General features: G+C 35.9%; 1 protein-coding gene across 1 annotated transcript in view; it reads left to right on the top strand.

Annotated features, from left to right (window-relative positions):
* ARMC1 (armadillo repeat containing 1) overlaps positions 1-18,376 on the top strand; it is a 33,807-nt gene extending 15,431 nt beyond the window's left edge. Inside the window, 4 exon segments of the mRNA XM_021688177.2 lie at positions 7,643-7,832; positions 16,206-16,322; positions 16,408-16,482; positions 17,270-18,376. Of these exon segments, the coding sequence (XP_021543852.1) occupies positions 7,643-7,832; positions 16,206-16,322; positions 16,408-16,482; positions 17,270-17,461 (574 nt within the window). The 3' untranslated portion in view covers positions 17,462-18,376.
* Positions 18,377-18,909: the final 533 nt, after the last annotated feature.

Raw genomic sequence — 18,909 nt, 5'->3', positions numbered from 1 at the left:
CTGTGAGCCAAATGGAAAATCTTTCTCTTAATTGGCGAGCTAAATCCATTTGTATTTATTTATGTAAGATTTTATTTATTCATTTGACAGAGACACAACAAGAGAGGGAACACAAGCAGGGGAGGTGGGCAGAGGGAGAAGCAGGCTCCCCATGGAGCAGGGAGCCCGATGTGGGGCTCAATCCCAGGACACTGGGATCATGACCTGAGCCGAAGGCAGATGCTTAACGACTGAGCCACCCAGGCGCCCCTCCATTACTATTTATTGAGTGATTGATGTGTTTAATGTTAATTCCTTTTTGTTATTGTTACCATACGTATATTATGTTGTAGTAGTTGTATATCTTTTTCTGCATAGCGTTTTCTTCTTTCACTTTGAAAAAAAATTTTTTTTAAAGATTTTATTTATTTATGTGAGAGCGAGAGAAACAGCATGAGAGGGGAGAGGGTCAGAGGGAGAAGCAGGCTCCCCGCTGAGCTGGGAGCCCAATGTGGGACTCGATCCCAGGACTCCAGGATCATGACCCGAGCTGAAGGCAGTCGCTTAACCAACTGAGCCACCCAGGCGCCCGAAAATTTCTTCTGATACTTAAAAAGATTTGTGTTATTGTTATAGTGGTTGCTTTTGCACTTACACTTTTTTTTTTTTTAAAGATTTTATTTATTTATTTGAGAGAGAGAATGAGAGACAGAGAGCACGAGAGGGGAGAGGGTCAGAGGGAGAAGCAGACCCCCCGCTGAGCAGGGACCCCGATGTGGGACTCGATCCCGGGACTCCAGGATCATGACCTGAGCCGAAGGCAGTTGCTTAACCAACTGAGCCACCCAGGCGCCCCATGCACTTACACTTTTTAAAAATATTCTAAGTTGTCTGTTTTCTTAAACTTCCACTATCTTAATTTTTAATGGTAATCTCCTGATTCCCACCTATTTAGTGTTCCATAGTCATTGAGCTTTATCTGCTTTCCTCTTTTCTTCTCCCTTCTCCTTTTTTTAAAAAATTGTTTTGGGTGCCTGGGTGGCTCAGTTGGTTAAGCGACTGCCTTCGGCTCAGGTCATGATCCCGGAGTCCCGGGATCGAGTCCCACATCGGGCTCCCTGCTCGGCGGGGAGTCTGCTTCTCCCTCTAACCCTACCCCCTCTTGTGCTCTCTCTCTCACTCTCTCTCTCAAATAAATAAATAAAAAATCTTAAAAAAAATAAAATAAAAATTGTTTTGAGTATAGTTGACACACAATGTTATGGTAGTTTGAGGTGACTCTTTTTTTAAGTTGGGTTATTTCTGCTTTGTCAGAACATTTCATTCTCTGTCCCACCTTTGTTTTAAACTTAGATCCACACTTAAATATAGAAAGTGTTGATTGTCCTTTTGCAAAAAGGTTGAAGCTCATTGTCTAGTAGATTGCTCAAGAAAGGCTCAACTATTCCTTGACTTCTTTCATATTTAAAACTCTTTCTGTAAACTTAATACTTGAAGGACAACTGGACTAGATCCATAACTCACCTTTTGTTTCCTTGAGATTCTTGAAAATTTTGTGGCCATTTTGCTCCATTTTCCCTTGATTTTTCTTTTGTTTTTGAGAAATCTGACGCCAATGTATTTCGTAAAAGATAAGGACAGTAGTAGTAGTTAATATATCAGGAGCATTCTTCCATATAGCCATTTTCCTGCAGCATCATTCTTTTTTTTTTTTTTTAAAGATTTTATTTATTAGAGAGAAAGAGGGAACACAAGCAGGGGGAGTGGGAGAGGGAGAAGCAGGCTTCCTGCTGAGTAGGGAGCCCGATGCGGGGCTCGATCCCAGGACCCTGGGATCATGACCCGAGCTGAATGCAGGCGCTCAACCAACTGAGCCACCCAGGCGCCCCCTGCAGCATCATTCTTAATGGCTACAGTCACATCCCACATCCTTTGTAGTTTTTTTTTTTTTTTCCAGTGTCTTTTTGTAATTATTTGGAACAGAGGTTGGCAAATATTTTCCTTGAAAAGCCAGATGGTAAGTATTTTAGGCTTTGCCAGACATTCAGTCTCTGTTGCAATTACTCTTACGGGTCAAAACAGTCATAGTTAATATATAAATGAACAGGCTTTGGCTCAAGGATCATAGATTCCCTGCGTTGGATTTCAGTGCTACCTAAACAGAGCTGTTGACTTCTTTCTTAGAATCCTTTTTAAATTAGGATTGTTTTGGGGCGCCTGGGTGGCTCAGTTGTTAAGCGTCTGCCTTCAGCTCAGGTCATGGTCCCGGGGTCCTGGGATCAAGCCCCACATCAGGCTCTCTGCTCGGCGGGAAGCCTGCTTCTCCCTCTCCCACTCACCCTGTTTGTGTTTCCTCTCTAGCTATCTCTCTCTCTGTCAAATAAATAAGTAAAATCTTTAAAAAAAAAAATTAGGATTGTTTTTGCATTGAAAAATGAAGGATAATTTTCTGGGTTGCCTAAATGTCACCAGAACACTTTTTCTTAGCAAACAACATAGGAAAAAAAAAAAAACAAACAGTTCCAAAAGGAAAAGTTAGGATGTTTTTCAAAAGACAGTAGCAAGTCTTTAACAGTAAAATAGTATATTCATTACTTTTGTATAGTGTTTGGAAATCTTAACTGGCCTTTATGAGCAATATAAAATGTTATTAGCAACATCTAGAATAAGAGTGAATTGGTGTTTATGACCAATAAGGAAATATATTCAGAATTAAAATTATTTTTGATATATAATAAAGATCAAGGTTCTTTTAGTTGTGTTTTATGAATAACGTGAACCTTTTCAGTATAGACAACTAATTAGAAAAAGTGGTGAGGGATCAATATATACTTCATTATGGAATAGTAAATTACTGAGAGCAAAATTCCAGTTACTTAGAGGAAAGAACTGTTCAAGGTAGTCTTTTTTTCTGATGTCAGATTTTAAAGACCGAACTAAATCCAGGGCATTATTAATCAGCTCTTTCAATTTTCACTTGCCTAAGATTAGGGCAATCAATACTTGTTTAATGATACAGTCTCTCTTACATTTATGGCCAAATATACCATAAAAGTCTAGAGTTTTTCTTTTTGAATGTTTTGAATGATAGTATTTGAACAGTAATTTTTTTTTATTTTTAAGGTTTTTTTTAAAGATTTTATTTATTAGAGAGAGCACTAGTGGGGTGAGGGGCAGAGGAAGAAGCGGACTGCTCACTGAGCAGGGAATCTGATGCGGAGCTCGATCCCAGGACTCATGACCTGAGCCGAACGAAGGCAGACACTTAACCAACTGAGCCACCCAGGCGCCCCAACAGTAATTTATTTTATTTTTATTTATTTATTTTTTTAAATATTTTATTTATTTGTTAGAAAGAGAGGGAACACAAGCAGGGTGGAGTGGGAGAGGGAGTAGCAGGCCTCCCACTGACCAGGGAGCCCAATGCGGGGCTCGATCCCAGGACTCTGGGACCATGACCTGAGCCGAAGGCAGACGCCTAACGACTGAGCCACCCAGGTGCCCAGTGATTTTTTTTTTTTGAAGACTAAGATAGCTTCTAAATATGTAGATGCTCTTGGATTTTTCTTTTTGGTTTTAAAAGCATTTTTTAAAAATAAGGAAATAATTATTTATAATTGATTTATTGAATAGATAGTTCATAGTGCCCAGATCAAGAAATAACTTTATTTGTAATTCAATTTTCTTACATGCTTTTGTAAATATAATTTAGCCTAAGACAAAATTTTACTTAGTTTTAAGAGGGATCTGGGTCTGTAAATAGATCCCTTAACTGTTTCATAGGAAGGGTAGCAATAAAATTAGTCTTTGAGGTACACCTGAAGACCATATTTAACTGTGAGAACATCACGTTGATTTGATTATGTTATCCTTTTAAAATCTTTCAGTTTTTAAGTAGGTAGAAATGGAATTTATTACAGTGTGAAAATGATGAAATTTTGGAATTTGGAAATAAGGAAGTTAAAAGTGGTGGTGGTTGGAGTATTTATTTCATAGAACCATTTTTCTAATCTGTCATCTGTAATTGCTTTGTTTATCTAAGCAGGCGTACCCTGTGTGACTCTCTAGGTAAAGTATAGTTTGTTGTAAATCCTTAACTTTCTTTTTTTGTTTTTTGTTTTTTGGGTTGCTTTGTTTTGTTTAGTTTTTGTTTTTTTGTTTTTTTGTAAATCCTTAATTTTCTAATTGAAAGTTAGTGCAAATAGCCCCTGTAGCCTCACAGGCAATTGTAAATGCACATATATCACCTTTGCAAATTGTTTTTATGAATAAATGGAATTTTCTTCCCTCAGTTGCTGTTAATATGGAAACCACTAGTATAGGTTTATGAGAGAATTAAGCCCCAAAGTCCTAAGGAATCCTTTAGATGTAATAGATTATCTTCTCTCCTATGAATCTGGAATGGCTCTAGCTCTGTACTGTCCTTCAGAGAATTGAGAAGATAGTCACTTATCTAGTTTTCTTGTAGAGCTAATTTCTTCTGCAGGATCTCAATCAGAAAAGGTGTTAAAGGAATGGTTTGTCAGACATATGGGAGCAATTATTAACCAAGAAAAGGAGAGTTAGCTTAAGGAAACTGACAGCAGAGGTAGTCTTCCCTTTTTTCCAAAACTTCTGCCCATATGGTAGTCATTAGCCACATGTGGCAGTTTAAGTTTAAATTAATTAAAATTTAAAAACCAATTTTTCACTTGTACCAGCCATATTCTAAGTGTTCAGTAGTCATGTGACTAGTTTACTACATTTCCATCATCTCTGAAAGTTATGTTGGGCAGTACTGTTCCAAAATTTCTTTGCCTAACTATATAAAAGGCTATTTTTATATTTTGGATTACTTTTATTTCGTGGATTATTTTCTTAACAAGTTCCAGTAGAAGAATTACAGAATCAAAGAGTATAGATATTTTTGTGTCTTATCACTGTTAATTTTTTTCAAATAGTACCAATTATATTTTTACCAGCAGTTGCCACTTTATTGATTTTTTTCAAACATTGGATGGATCGCTACATTGCTGTTCTCCTATTCTACCCCCTCCAATTCTAGATCAGTTTAAAAAATGTTAAACCATTTGTGTTCTTTGAGGTTGGTATAAGATAGATGGCATGGGTAGGTACATAAATTCACTGAAATTGATGTGGGAAATTTTTATATTTGCATTTTTCGTGAAATATTCTTGAATTTTACAGCAGATTCTCAAAGGCGTTAGTGGTTTAGAACTACTGTTATAGTTCTGATTCTGCAGAACAGGAAGATAATCATTTAATGTTATAGTGTTTCAATATTTTTTGTCACTAGTTCATCAGGAAACAGTTTTTGAAATAATACATGCATTTTAAAATTTTTTATAGGAAGGTCATTAGTTGAGTCTTTTATTATGTGTTGTGATGATTGTTTTTTTTTAATTTGATGCAAACTCTTGGAAATGGTATTGATGCTGGAAAGGGATAGCAAAGACATTGTTTTTTTTTTCCTCCTAAATTCATGAGTATCTCTACTGTCCTCATACTCTTTACAACTTGTGGTTGGCTAGTATTTAAAATATCTCAGAACTGCAGTGACCTTTTCAGTACCTTAAAACAGCTACCAGAAAAGTGCTGAGACATCTCCCCCCTCAAAATAGTCTTTTTGATAGCTTCTTGGAATACACGGCCAAAATCGTTGAAAGTGATTGATCTCTGGGGTCAACAGTAGCCCAGAAAAGCAGTGGGTATAGTAAATTGAGTGCCTGGAAAATTGCCAGATTTGTACCCCTGGACCTGAAGCTCTGTATAGCTAGTTTTATAGCTTGAATATCGGAAATTGAAGTGTTCCTGCTCATTCAGTAAACAAATGGATCGTAAAAAGTTTAGTGAGGCCCTGTGGAGAGAAATACATCCCCATTCTTGAAGAGAAAAAAATAGAAAATTAAGATCAGTAGTATAAGCACAAGTATAGTATTTTATTAGTTTTTAAAAGATTTTATTTATTTATTTTAGGGAGTGCGAGGGGGGAAGGAGAGAGAATCTTGGGTAGACTACACGTTGTGTGCGGAGCCGAACATGGGGTTCGATATCATGACCCTGAGATCGTGACCTGAGCCGAAACCAAGAGTGGGATGCTTAACTGACTGAGCCACCAAAGTGCCCCAGCATAGTACTGTAAATGTAGAGGGAGGAATGGATTATTGGAGTGAGGAAGCTTCACAAAGATGGTAGTTGAGGTTGAGCCTTCAAGGGAGGAGTAAGAGTTTAAAAGCGAATGGTCTAGGTAAAGCTCTTTTGGTTGAGGAAAAGGCATCTATAGAAGGTATTCATAAAAAGACAAAATGAGCTGATGTTGGTAGAGCTGAATGGGGAGAGACTTAAAGGCCTCGAATGTATGTTATAAGGTTTGGACTTAATTGAGCTTATCTATAAGTGAAATGAGGGTTATTTTTAACACTTATGTGTATTTACTGTTTATTCAGTTTAACTATAAAAAGCATTAGATCTGTGCTGTCCATTATGGTAGACACTTGTCACATGTGGCGATTTACATTTAATTCAAAGTAAATAAAATCATTTTTTAAGTTGTGGTTGCTCAGTAGCCATATATGGTGAGTGGACAGTGCAGCTATAGAACGTTTGTATCAATGCAGAAAGTCTTTTTGGACAGAATGGCACTAGATGTTTATGTGAGGAGCTATAGTAGGATTTAGAGAAGTTCAAGAATGAAAACTTTTGTTTTAGTTGTGGCTTCATAATACATACATGCTTTGTAAAAGATATGTAAAAAGTGTAAATTTAAGAAGCAGTTTGAATTTATTAAGAAATCTCCTTATTGAGATAATATGAATGATCCTCTCCTAATTCGTTTTCTCCTTTTGGATTTTTATGTGTTATACCTTCTTCAAGGTCAGGGTACTTTCAAGTTATTTTAGTATGAGTTCAGGGACAAGTTGTATCCTAATCTTTTTAGTTGATTGCCTGTTTAATTAATGATTTTGATTAAATATGCTGTTATAGTGATAAGTTTTGAATCTCAGTGAACCCTGGATTTAAAATGAAATTAGAAGACCTTGGGGCATCTGGGCGGTTCAGTTGGTTAAGCTTCAGACTCTTGGTTTCGGCTCAGATTGTGGGATTGAGCCCTATGTTGAGCTCAGCACTCAGCCAGGAATCTGCTGGAGATTCTTTCCCCTTCCTTCTCCCTCCCCTCTATCCTCCCTTCCCCCCCAACCCCGCGCACATGTGCACACACTCTCTCTATATATAATAAAATCTTTAAGAAAATAATGAAAATGAGGGGCGCCTGGGTGGCTCAGTCGTTAGGCGTCTGCCTTTGGCTCAGGTCATGATCCCGGGGTCCTGGGATCGAGCCCCGCATCGGGCTCCCTCCTCAGTGGGAAGCCTGCTTCTCCCTCTGCCTCTCCCCCTGCTTGTGTTCCCTCTCTTGCTGTCTCTCTCTTGTCAAATAAATAAATAAAATCTTTAAAAAAAAGAAAAATGAAATGAAATTAGAAGACCTTATGATCAACTAGGTGCTTTTGCTATGTTGTTGATTATTCTAGGATTCACTGGTGTTTCCTTTCAATTGAACAAAGCATCAGAATGAAGAAAACAGGGCTCTGCAAAGTCAAGGTATAAAATTACAGAATCAATAGAAGTGACAAGACTAATTAATTTATATGTGTTTCTTTTCAAGGACTACAACCCCAGGAGAAACAAAACTGCTGGCTTCTGAAATTTATGACATTCTTCAGTCTTCCAATATGGCAGATGGTGATAGTTTCAATGAAATGAATTCACGTAGAAGGAAAGCTCAGTTTTTTCTGGGAACTACAAACAAACGTGCCAAAACAGTGGTTTTGCACATAGATGGTCTTGATGATACGGTAAGACTTTTTTATTTTTTTTTTATTTTTTTTAAGATTTTATTTATTTATTTGAGAGAGAGAGAGAATGAGAGACAGAGAGCACGAGAAGGGGGAGGGTCAGAGGGAGAAGCAGACTCCCTGCCGAGCAGGGAGCCCGATGCGGGACTCGATCCCGGGACTCCAGGATCATGACCTGAGCCGAAGGCAGTCGCCTAACCAACTGAGCCACCCAGGCGCCCCCGGTAAGACTTTTTTAAACACATGGTTCATAAGATGGGGTGGGGAAGTGGATGATCCTCCTTCTGACGTATCAAGGTCAGTAGTAGCCTAAGGCTATGTCACAGTGCCTGTGTCATTTACTTTATCTCATCACAGAGGCATTTTATTACCTCGCATCATCACAAGAAGAGGGGTAACTTTAGTACGATAAGATATTTTGAGAGAGAGATCACATTCACATAACATTTATGACAATGTGTTGTTATAATTGTTCTATTTTAGCAATCATTATTGTTAATCTCTTACTGAGCCTAATTTATAAATAAACTTATGTATGTATAGGAAAAAAACATAGTATATATAGGTTTCAGTTCTTTCTGCAGTTTTAGGCATCCCCTGGGGGTCTTAGAATGGATCTCCCCGTGGATAAGATGTGGAAGGGGGACTATTGTAAATAGTTTCTTCAGTGACACTTGCCAGGTCTTGAAGAATAAATCCCACTGGGGCATTTTGTTCTAAAGGTGTCAGTTAATCAGAGGACATAACAATTTTAAATATTTATGCCCTAATAATAGAACTTCAAAGTATATGAAGCCAAAACTGACAGAAATGATAGGAGAAATAGACAAATCCACAATTAGATCTGGAGATTTCACCACCACCCTCAATTAATAGAACAAGTATACAGAAAATTAGTTAAGGATATAGAAGACTCAAATAACACTAACAACCACTCAACCTAATCTATATTTATAGAACACCCTATCCAGCAACAAGATAATAATCATTCTTTTCACATACACGTGGAGTATTTACCAAGGTAGACCTTATTGTGGGCCATTAAAACAAGTATTAATAAATTTAAAAGAGCTATGCAAAGTATGTTAGCACAAGGAAAAGCAAATTAGAAATCAGAAACATAAGTTATTTGGAAACTCCCCAAATACTTTGGAGACTAAATAATGTATTTCTAAAATAATCCATGAGTCAATGAAGAAATCAAAAGAGAAATTATAAAGCATTATAAACTGAATAAAAATGAAAATGAAATATCAAAATTTGTGGGAAGCTGCTAAAGCAGTATTTAGAAGGTAATTCAATAGCACCGAATGCCTAAATATTTATATATAAGAGAGAAAAGTTCTCAGTGAATTAAGTTTCTACCTTAAGAAACTAGAAAAAGAAGAACAAATTAAATCCAAAGTAAGCAGAAGAAACAAAACAAATAAGTAAAATGAAAAACAATAGAGAAAACCAATGAAATCAAAAGCTGATTCTTTGACATGATCAATAAAATTGATAAACTTTTAGCCAAACCAATCAAGCCAAAAGTCACAAATTATCAATACCAGAAATAAGAGAAAGAAAACATCACTGTAGACCCTATAGACATTAAAGGGAAAGTAAATGAATATTTTAAATAACTTTATGCCAATAAATTTAGTAATATAGATGAAACAGGAAAATTTCTTGAAAAACACAGATTGCCAAGGTTTATTCAAGAAGAAATAGATAACCTGAATAGCTCAGTATCTATTAAAGAAATTGATTTTGTAATTAAAAAGCTTCCCATAAAAAAAACTTTCGTCCCAGATGGCTTCACCAGTGAGTTCTACCAAACATTTAAGGATGAAATAATACCAGTTGTACACAATTTTTTAGAGTGTAGTATAGTATAGTAATATAGTAATTAGAATATTGTAATATTAGAATACAGTAATAGTCCTACAGGATAGTTTCTTCTGAATTCATTCTACCTTGTCTGTTTTTAATATTAGCTTCTTCTGCTTGCTTTTGCTGAGTGTGTATCTTCTATTCATGTCTGTATTTTAAGATTTCTTACAGGCACTGTATAGTTCGGCCTTGCCTTTTAATCCATTCTGAAAATTCTGCCTTTTAAATGGAGTGTTGGGGTCATTTATATTTGATATGATTATTAATATGGTTAGTTTTAAAACAACTCTTACTAATTGCTTTCTTTTTTTTTTTTTTTTTTTTTTAAGGTTTATGTATTTATTTATTTAAGTAATCTCTGCACCCAACAGGGGGCTCAAACTCACGACCCAGAAATCAAAAGTTGCATGCTCCTCCAACTGAGCCAGTCAGGGGCCCATTGCTGATTGCTCTCTATTTGTCCCATAGTTCATTGTTCCCCTTTTCCATTTTCTGCCTTTTGGACCAATTGAATATTTTTTATGATTTCCTTTTATTTCCTTTGTTGGCTTATTAGCTACAGTTCTTCCTTTCTTTTTGTTGGTTGATTTAAGGTTTTTTTAATATATCTTTAATTTACTATAGTGCAGCTTCAATTAATATATTACTTCATACATAATATAGGGCATTTAGAACATTATACTTCCATTTCCCCTTTCTCTCCCTCTTTGCAGTTGTTACATGTTTTATTCCCACATGTGTTATAAACCCCAGATGCACTGTTATTACTTTAAATAGTCTTTATTTTTTTAATTTTTTTCATTTTGGTAAAATATAGATAAGTATAAAATATTGGTGTATAACTTTTTGTGTGGATTTATGTCCTCAGTTCTCTTGGATATGTTCCTGGGGTAGAGTTGCTGGATGATACATTAACTTTATTTAGCTTTTTGAGCAACTTCCAGAGTGTTTTCTATAGTGGCTGCAGCATTTTACATTCCCATCAGCAACATATGAAGGGTCACTTTCTCCACAGCCTTGTCAACATAGATTTCTGTTGTTTAATAACTATCCAAAAAAAAAAAAAAAAGCTATCCTAGTAGATGTGAAGTGTTACCTTATTGTGGGGTTTTTTTGCTGTTGTTTTGGGGTTTTTTTTTGTTTTTGTTGTGGTTTTGATTTGCATTTCCTTAGTGATTAATGATGTTGAGTATCTTTTCATGTGCTTATTGGCCATTTCTCAGTGGTTGTTTTAATGTTTATTGCATATATCTTTATCACATATTTTCTCTTTTGGAGAAATGCCTATTATCTGTTTTTAAATTGTTTATTTGTCTTTTCATTGTTGAGATGAATTCTATTAATATCATGTATTACATTGGTGATTTTCATATATTTCTTTAAGATTTTATTTATTTACTTGTCAGAGAGAGAGCACAAGCAGGGGGAGCGGTAGGCAGAGGGAGAAGCAGGCTCCCTGCTGAGCAAGGAGCCCAATGGCGGGACTTGATCCCAGGACCCTGGGATCATGACCTGAGCCAAAGGCAGACACTTAACCAACTGAGCCACCCAGGCGTCCTGGTGATTTTCATATTTTGAATCAACCTTTCATTCCTAGGGTAAATCCCAGTCATGCTGTATAACTTTTTAATATGCTGCTGGATTCAGCTTGCTGGGATTCTGTTGAAGTATTGTGTGGTGTGTGTGTATTCATACAGGGTATTTTATAGTTTTATTTACAGTTTTCTTTCATGTATCTTTTTCTGGTTTTGGTATCAGTGTAAAATGAGCTAGGAAGTGTCTGGATGAGTTTGTGAAAGATTGGGGTTGATTATTCTGTAAACATTTGATAGAGTTCACCAGTGAAACTGTTTGGTCCAGAGCTTTTTTTGTGGTATATTTTCTCATTTTAATTTAATCTCCTTACTTATTATAGGTCTATTTTTCCTTCAGTCAGTTTTGATAATTTTATTTTTCTAGGAATTTGTCCATTTCATTGAGGTTATCTTAATGTATTGGCATAATGTGTTCATAGTATTTGCTTATAATCTTTTGTTTCAGTCAGATTCGTTGTAATGTGATTTTAGTAATTTGAGTCTTTCTGTAGCTAAAAGGTTTATCAGTTTTGTTGATCTTTTCAAACCAACTTTTAGTTTCATTGATTTTTTTTTTTCCTATTTTTTCCCTTTTCTCTCTTTCTTTTTTCCCCTGCCATAATCTTTATGATTTCCTTCCTTCTGTTTGCTCTGGACTTTCTTAAAACTTGAGATTTTCTTCTATTTTAATGTAGTTATTACAGCTTATAAATTTTTGTTTAAGCACTACTTTCTTTGTATGCCATCAGATTTGGTATGTGGTGTTTTCATTTTATTCATCTCAAACTATTTTCTAATTTTTCTTTGACACATTGGTTATTATTTAGAAGTTTGTTGTTTTATTTCCATGTATTTCTGAATTTTCCAAATTTCCTTCTGTTATTAATTTCTAATTTCATGTGATTTGACAACATTGTATGATTTCAGTCCTTTTCAATATATTGAGGCTTGTTTCATGGCCTACCGTGGTCTATCCTGGGAGAATGTTCCACATGTCCCTGAGAATGTATACACTCTTGTTTGGGAGTATTCTAAGTGTCTGTTGAGTTTTGTTGGTTTATACTGTTTTTTAAGCCTCATTTTCCTTGCTCATCTTCTGTCTACCTATTATATTCATTTTTGAAAGTCAGATATTGAAGTCTCCAACTCCTTCAGTTTTGTATGTCTGGTAGAGTCCTTATTTTATTTTTTTTTTTTGGAAGGATTATTTTCAGTGGGTGTGAAAATCTAAGTGACAGAATTTTTTTCTTTATTTTTTTTTTAACACCATACTTTGAGACATTGCTCCACTGTCTTCTTCCTTGCATTGTTTCTATTCGGGATTCTATTGTTCTTATTTGTGTTCTTCTATATGTAATATATCTTATTTTTCTCACTCTGCCTACTTCTGAGAGTTTCTCTTTCATCACTGCTTTTAGTCAGTTTGTTTATAACGTGCCTTGGTATAATTTTCTTCATATTTATTCAGCTTCTTGGATTTCTGGATTTGTAATATGCGGCAAATTTGGACAGTTTTTTTCCATTATTTCTTCAAATATTGTTTCTGTCCCCCTTTTCCCTTAGTCTTTCAAGGTATTCCTGTTACACATGTTCAACCATGTGAAGTCTCACAGCTCACAGATATTCTGCTAATTTTTTTCTTCCATTCTTTTTTTTTCCCCCCTCTGTTTCATTTTGGATAGTTTCTGTTGCTATATTTGCTAAATTTTTCCTTTGCAAGTGTTTAACTTCCTATTAATCTCTTCTCTTTTTTTTTTTTTACCGTAGACATTGTTCTATTTTTTTATCTTACTATTTTATTTTTTTATTTTAACTAGATTCCATGCCCAATGTGAGGCTTGAATTCATGACCCCGAAATCAGGAGTTACATGCTCTGCAGCCAGGTGCCCCTTATTTTATTTCTAGAAGTTTGATTTGGGTCTTTTTTTTATAACTCCTTAACATGTTTATACTTTATTTGAACATACAGAAGATGGTTGGAATAATTTTAATGTCCTTATCTACTAATTTAATCATCTGTTTTTTTTGAGTATGTTTTTATAGATTGATTTTTGTAATTATAGATTGACTTTTCTAATTATAGGTTGTATTTTTTTTTTTTGCTCCTTTGCATTCTTGGTAATTTTTGACTGGATGCTAGGCATTGCAAATTTTACTTTGTTGGGCACAGCATATATTTATTTGTATGCAAATCCTTTAAAAAAATTCTGGAGATTTGTTCTAGATCACAGTTACTTGCAAACAGATCTTTTTGAGGCTTGCTTTTAAGCTTTGTTAGGCAAGACCATAGCACCCTTCATCCTAGGGATAATTTTGCTACACTACTGAGGCAATACTCTTCTGGGTTCTCTGTTCATGCCCCCATGTATGTCAAAGTTTTTCCACTCTGTATGATGGAAACATGGAGTATTTCCAGCACAGTTGAGCCTGCAGAATTGTTCCTTCTATTCCTTTACAGTCTGGTTCTTTATTTAGCCTCAGGTTCTTTCTTCACATGCATGTACTGATCATTGTTCAGCTGAAAACCTGAGGGGAGCTCACTGCAGATCTCTAGGGTATGCTTTCTCCTTGTGGGCCCTTTTTGCACAGCTCTGCCCTCTCTTGTGCTCTCTCCTATGAATTATAGTTGCCTTGATCTCCCTGAATTTTCAACTGTGTCCTTAACTGACAGAGACTGCTGCTGGTTCCCCTTGAGTTCTCCTTTCCTAAATTACAGCCTGGAAACTTTCTAGGCAATATGCTGATGTCTTTGTGGAGCTCATTTCATTTATTTTCCTTCTCTCAGGGACGTTTGTTTTCCACTCTCTGGAAATCATTGTTTTATTCATTTTATTTTGTGTGTATTGGCTAAATCCAGTCCTTGTTACTCCATCTTGACTGCATTTGGAAGTCTCCCTGAAGTTACTTTGAGCAGTGATAAGTTATATAACTTTACATATTAGGGGTAGCAACCCGTAGATTACCACTTACCTTTTTAGCTAGGCCAGGTAGGTTACATTAGATTATCCACAGCAATTTGGCCTCAGGATTTAGGATTCTCTAGGTAAGGGTGGGGGAAGTTTTTCATATGCATGTTATCCATAACATTGCCAAATAAGATAGTTAACAACTATCTTACTGAAACTGGGGCCACAAGATCCCAAAAAGTTTCTAGAAAGCAGGCTCCGGTAGTAGACATAAATTGATTGAATGGAAAATAGTAAGATATATAAAATATCACCAGTGCCATCTAATTTTAATGAATAAGAATAATACAGTTCCTTTTGAAAGCTAGCATAAACCAAATGATAAAACTCAACAAAGCACACATGAGAATACAGGCCAATATATTATACGAAAGTGATTGCAAAAGTCTCAAAGACTAGCACCATTCTATAATGGTAGTAGGGAGATAAGCAATGATAGGAGTTCTTTTGAAGGATTATTAGAATAAGTTTGAAGACTGATTATATTCAATGGAGGAAAAGAGTGAGTCAGGTAATTTAAAGGCAGTGTTTCTCAGGGTGTTCCAGGGATTTGGGGTCAATTGCAGATGCCTGTCCCATCAGAAATACTGAACCAGAACTTGGTTTCAGTAAAGACACAGGAAGATGTAAAGACAGTGATACGATACGTGAGCTGGAGGTGGAGGAAGGGATAAGGTGAAACTAGTTACTTTTTTTATTTTATTTTTTTTAAGATTTCATTTATTTATTTGAGAGAGAGCATAAGCAGGGGGAGAGACAGAGGGAGAGAGAAAATCTCAAGTGGACTCTCTGCTGAGCATGGAGCCCGACGCGGGGCTCAATCCCATGACCCCAAGATCATGACCTGAGCCGAAATCAAGAGTCCGATGCCTAGCAGACTGAGCCACCCAGGCACCCCTGTAGTTACTTTTTAATCCATTTTTGCTTTGGATCCTGTGTTTGAGATGACCACTTGATATCCAAATGGGTGTGTCTGATAGCAAATGAAAATAAAGTCCTCTTGGAGATATACATCTGTGTTCTCCATGGTAATAATGGTTGAAGTGATGGGAATAGTCTACTGAGGGATGAAGTAGAAACAAAATCACTTAGTTTTAGGCACTGGACCTTGGCGGCAAGATGAGACAGATGGAATAACCAGTGGTTTAAGTAGTGTATTATTAGGAGTCAAAGAAACATTGAAGGGGGTATGTTTTATTGTGTGGTCAGAGGAAAATGAGAACTAAAAAGAGGGTATTAATAACCCTTGAAAATGCAGTGGTAACCATTGAGAACGCCATAAATGAAGGATGTAGTGATATTTATAAATACCAAGTACTTTAAAAAGTAGTGAGTCAGACACTGAACACTCACTAATTCTAACATCAGTCTATCAGAATTATCCTCAGAGATTTTTAAGTAGAGCACGGGTCAGCAAACCTTTTCTTTAAAGGGCCAGATAGTAAATATTTTAGGTTTGGCAGGGCATATGGTGTCTGTTATAACTACTAACTCTGCTATAGTATAAAACTAGCCTCAGACAGTAGGTAAACAAATGCGTGTGACTGTGTTTCAGTAAAAACAGTGGGTGGACTATAGTTTGCTCACCCTTAAGCTAGAGGACCCTCTGCTTTTCAGCATTTTTTTCCTATATTGTTCTTCCATTCCTTCTGCATTAAGATTTAAATTAATATTGGCTAACTTATTTCCGATAAAAATTATTAAAACTAAGTATTAGTAATGAAGTTTGAAAAAATCCAGCAGGAATTATTAGTCTGTTGATCTTATAAAATTTAATAAACTTGACTAAACACCACCAGCAGCGTGCCCTCAAGAATGAGTCGTTAGAACTGAAATAGGGACATTTACTTACCCCGCCCCCCCAATGACTAATTTGGTGTGGTTTGAGTTGATATGTTTGTTTTTATTATTTTGCCAATTTTAATAATAATTTGTTTTTGTTTTTTTACCTTTTCAGTCTCGGAGAAATCTCTGTGAAGAGGCTTTGTTAAAAATTAAAGGTGTTATTAGCTTTACTTTTCAAATGGCTGTTCAAAGATGTGTGGTGCGGATCCGTTCAGATTTGAAAGCAGAGGTTAGTATTTTAAATGGCTGAATATGCTTGAGGTTATAGGTAAACAAATCAGTGTTCAAAATTGTTCCTTTTAATCCTGGCCTAGGCTTTGGCATCAGCGATAGCATCAACCAAGGTTATGAAAGCTCAGCAAGTTGTGAAAAGTGAAAGTGGAGAAGAGGTAAATGCTTTATTTAGTTAAATATTCTTTATACCTAACTGACTCCTGATTATTCTTAGGGCTAGCAGATTGTAAGTATTTTCAGGCTGTTAGTTGCCAAATATACAGGAGTGTGGTTGGGTCAGATTATCTTAATATTTCTTGGCTAACAGTTAACTCTTTTAGAAATATAGGTCTTTTGTAGATTTCAAAGTCTGTTCTTATATTTTGTGGATTTCAGAGTCTGTTCTTTATCTCAGTGGAGACGTCTTCCTAATTTTATATGGCAATAAAGGATATCTAGTTTCCTTGCGCTGGTTTTTAAATACTTTCTTTCTAATCTTAGTTTTGCTAATCCAAAAAATAAAGGTCTGTTCCCACCAGGGATAGGTAAATACAGTGAAAATATTTGCCTCTTGCTGTTTTTGCCGCTAGCTTTGTGATAGGGAAAACAAACCTGCATTCCTTTAGCTTATTTGTCTTCCCATAGAAAGGAGGTTCAGTGGCCCTTCAGGGTCACGCAGCAGCCAGATACTTGCTTTTGTTTTCTTTAAATAGACAGGAGTTGCACATTTATTCCTGGAGCCTCAGGAGAAAAACATCTTAGTTTTCATGTGTATTTCTGCCTTTCTGTGCTCAGCAGTCGGGCCTATCTTCATGTAAGAGGAAGATTTTTAAAGGAATATAACCCCTGAGAATAAATATGGCGATTAGAATGAGGAGTAAAGTTGACCTTTAACTTAAGACATATATATCTGTGTCAATTAGGATGATTTTGTAATAACTCTTAACATGTTCTCTGTATCAGATGTTGGTCCCATTCCAAGATACGCCTGTGGAAGTAGAACAGAACACAGAACTGCCGGACTACCTGCCTGAGGATGAGAGTCCCACAAAGGAGCAAGACAAAGCAGTGTCCCGGGTCGGCTCACACCCAGAGGGTGGAGCTAGCTGGCTGAGCACAGCTGCAAACTTTTTATCAAGATCGTTTTACTGGTGACTTCACTTTGTGTCTCAAGGACTGTGTGAACCAACAAGGGGCCAGTTTTCCATTGTTGTGGTGAACTGTCAAGTGCAATTTGCAATAAGTTATCATGAAAAGTTTTTAGATTACATGATTGCGTATGCTGCATTTTACATTTTATTGGACATTTTGCCCCACTCAGTGGTAAAAAGGACAGAGGCTACAGGTGGAGTTCTTTGTTTATGAAGGTATTTTGGTTTTGTTTTCCTTTAATTGCCTCACTTTTTAAAAAACATGGGTCCACTGTTAAACCAAACATATATATGTTCAGCTTTACATTTTATTTTACATGAAGCACGTGATTAGGAAAACTCATTTCTCCTCAAGCCTCAGGACCTATCTGAAGAGAAGTTGTTTTTTTTTGTTTTTTTAAGCTCAAGTCGTGCATGAATTACTGAACATTTTTCTCTACTTTTCTTCATGAAAGATACTTGCTTTGGTATTCTTCACTGAAATTGAAAACATTTCTCATTATCCCCCTTTTGTGCCTTTTTTATTTTGCCAACCATGTTTATAGAAAGAACATTACTATAGAGACATTTTGTGATTTAAAATATATCCATATGAACATAGCAGTCCCCTAAAACCACAAGTCTACAAAAACTTTGCAGTCTTACTTGTTGTAATTTTAAAAAGATCAACACAAAATCAGCCGAGAAGAAGGAAACATGTATACTAGCAAAGTACTGTTGGAGACTATTTGAATGTGATCAGATGTGGTTCCAGTTGACTGTTGTTCAGTTTGGTTTATATCAGCTCTTAAGAGTTCCGTCCAGCATAATACTGGGAGCAGCTATAAATGGTCTCTAGGCCTTACTTTGTGATCATATACCATCCCTTGCTAGGAAAAAAAAAATAGTAAAGAACTGACAAACTTGAAAAAAAAAAAAACAAAAATCGAATGCCTATAATGCCATAGTGCCATTTGGTAGCGTCTAACTTTAAAGCATGAATTGCTTGGCAGATGCCTATTCAGTAGGTGTTTCCTTGTATTGCCTTTTGTGAATTTATTATGAACATGCGATCGAACCGAATGAAAAAAAGACTCAAATTATTGCTTATAAAGAAATAAAGCCAGCATTGGTCCACTTAATCTTGTTCTCATGTCCAGCCAGAAAAAAAGAACTTCAGTGAAGGTAAGATAAATAAATATAAATATATATACATATATATTTTTTGGTAGATAAGAGCTAATTACATATATGTAATGCTTTATTAAATTTCTGAAATATTTGGCAACTAAAATTTTCCTTTTGGAAATCCAGCTAAATCCAGATAAATTTTAGTGCTAATATGATTAAGAAACTAATATGGAGAAATTGAAATTCTTTTTCATCAACATGTAGAGCTGCTATTTTATTGCTTGTGGAGAATGTGAAGTGAAAATTGGACCCTGGAGGGTTTCCTTGCATTTTCATCGCTTC

This window comes from Neomonachus schauinslandi, chromosome 4 (assembly GCF_002201575.2).
Source record: "Neomonachus schauinslandi chromosome 4, ASM220157v2, whole genome shotgun sequence".
NCBI classification, from domain to species: Eukaryota; Metazoa; Chordata; class Mammalia; order Carnivora; family Phocidae; genus Neomonachus; species Neomonachus schauinslandi.
Note: the sequence above shows the minus strand (reverse complement) of the source record. Positions and strands in the feature narration are given on the sequence as shown.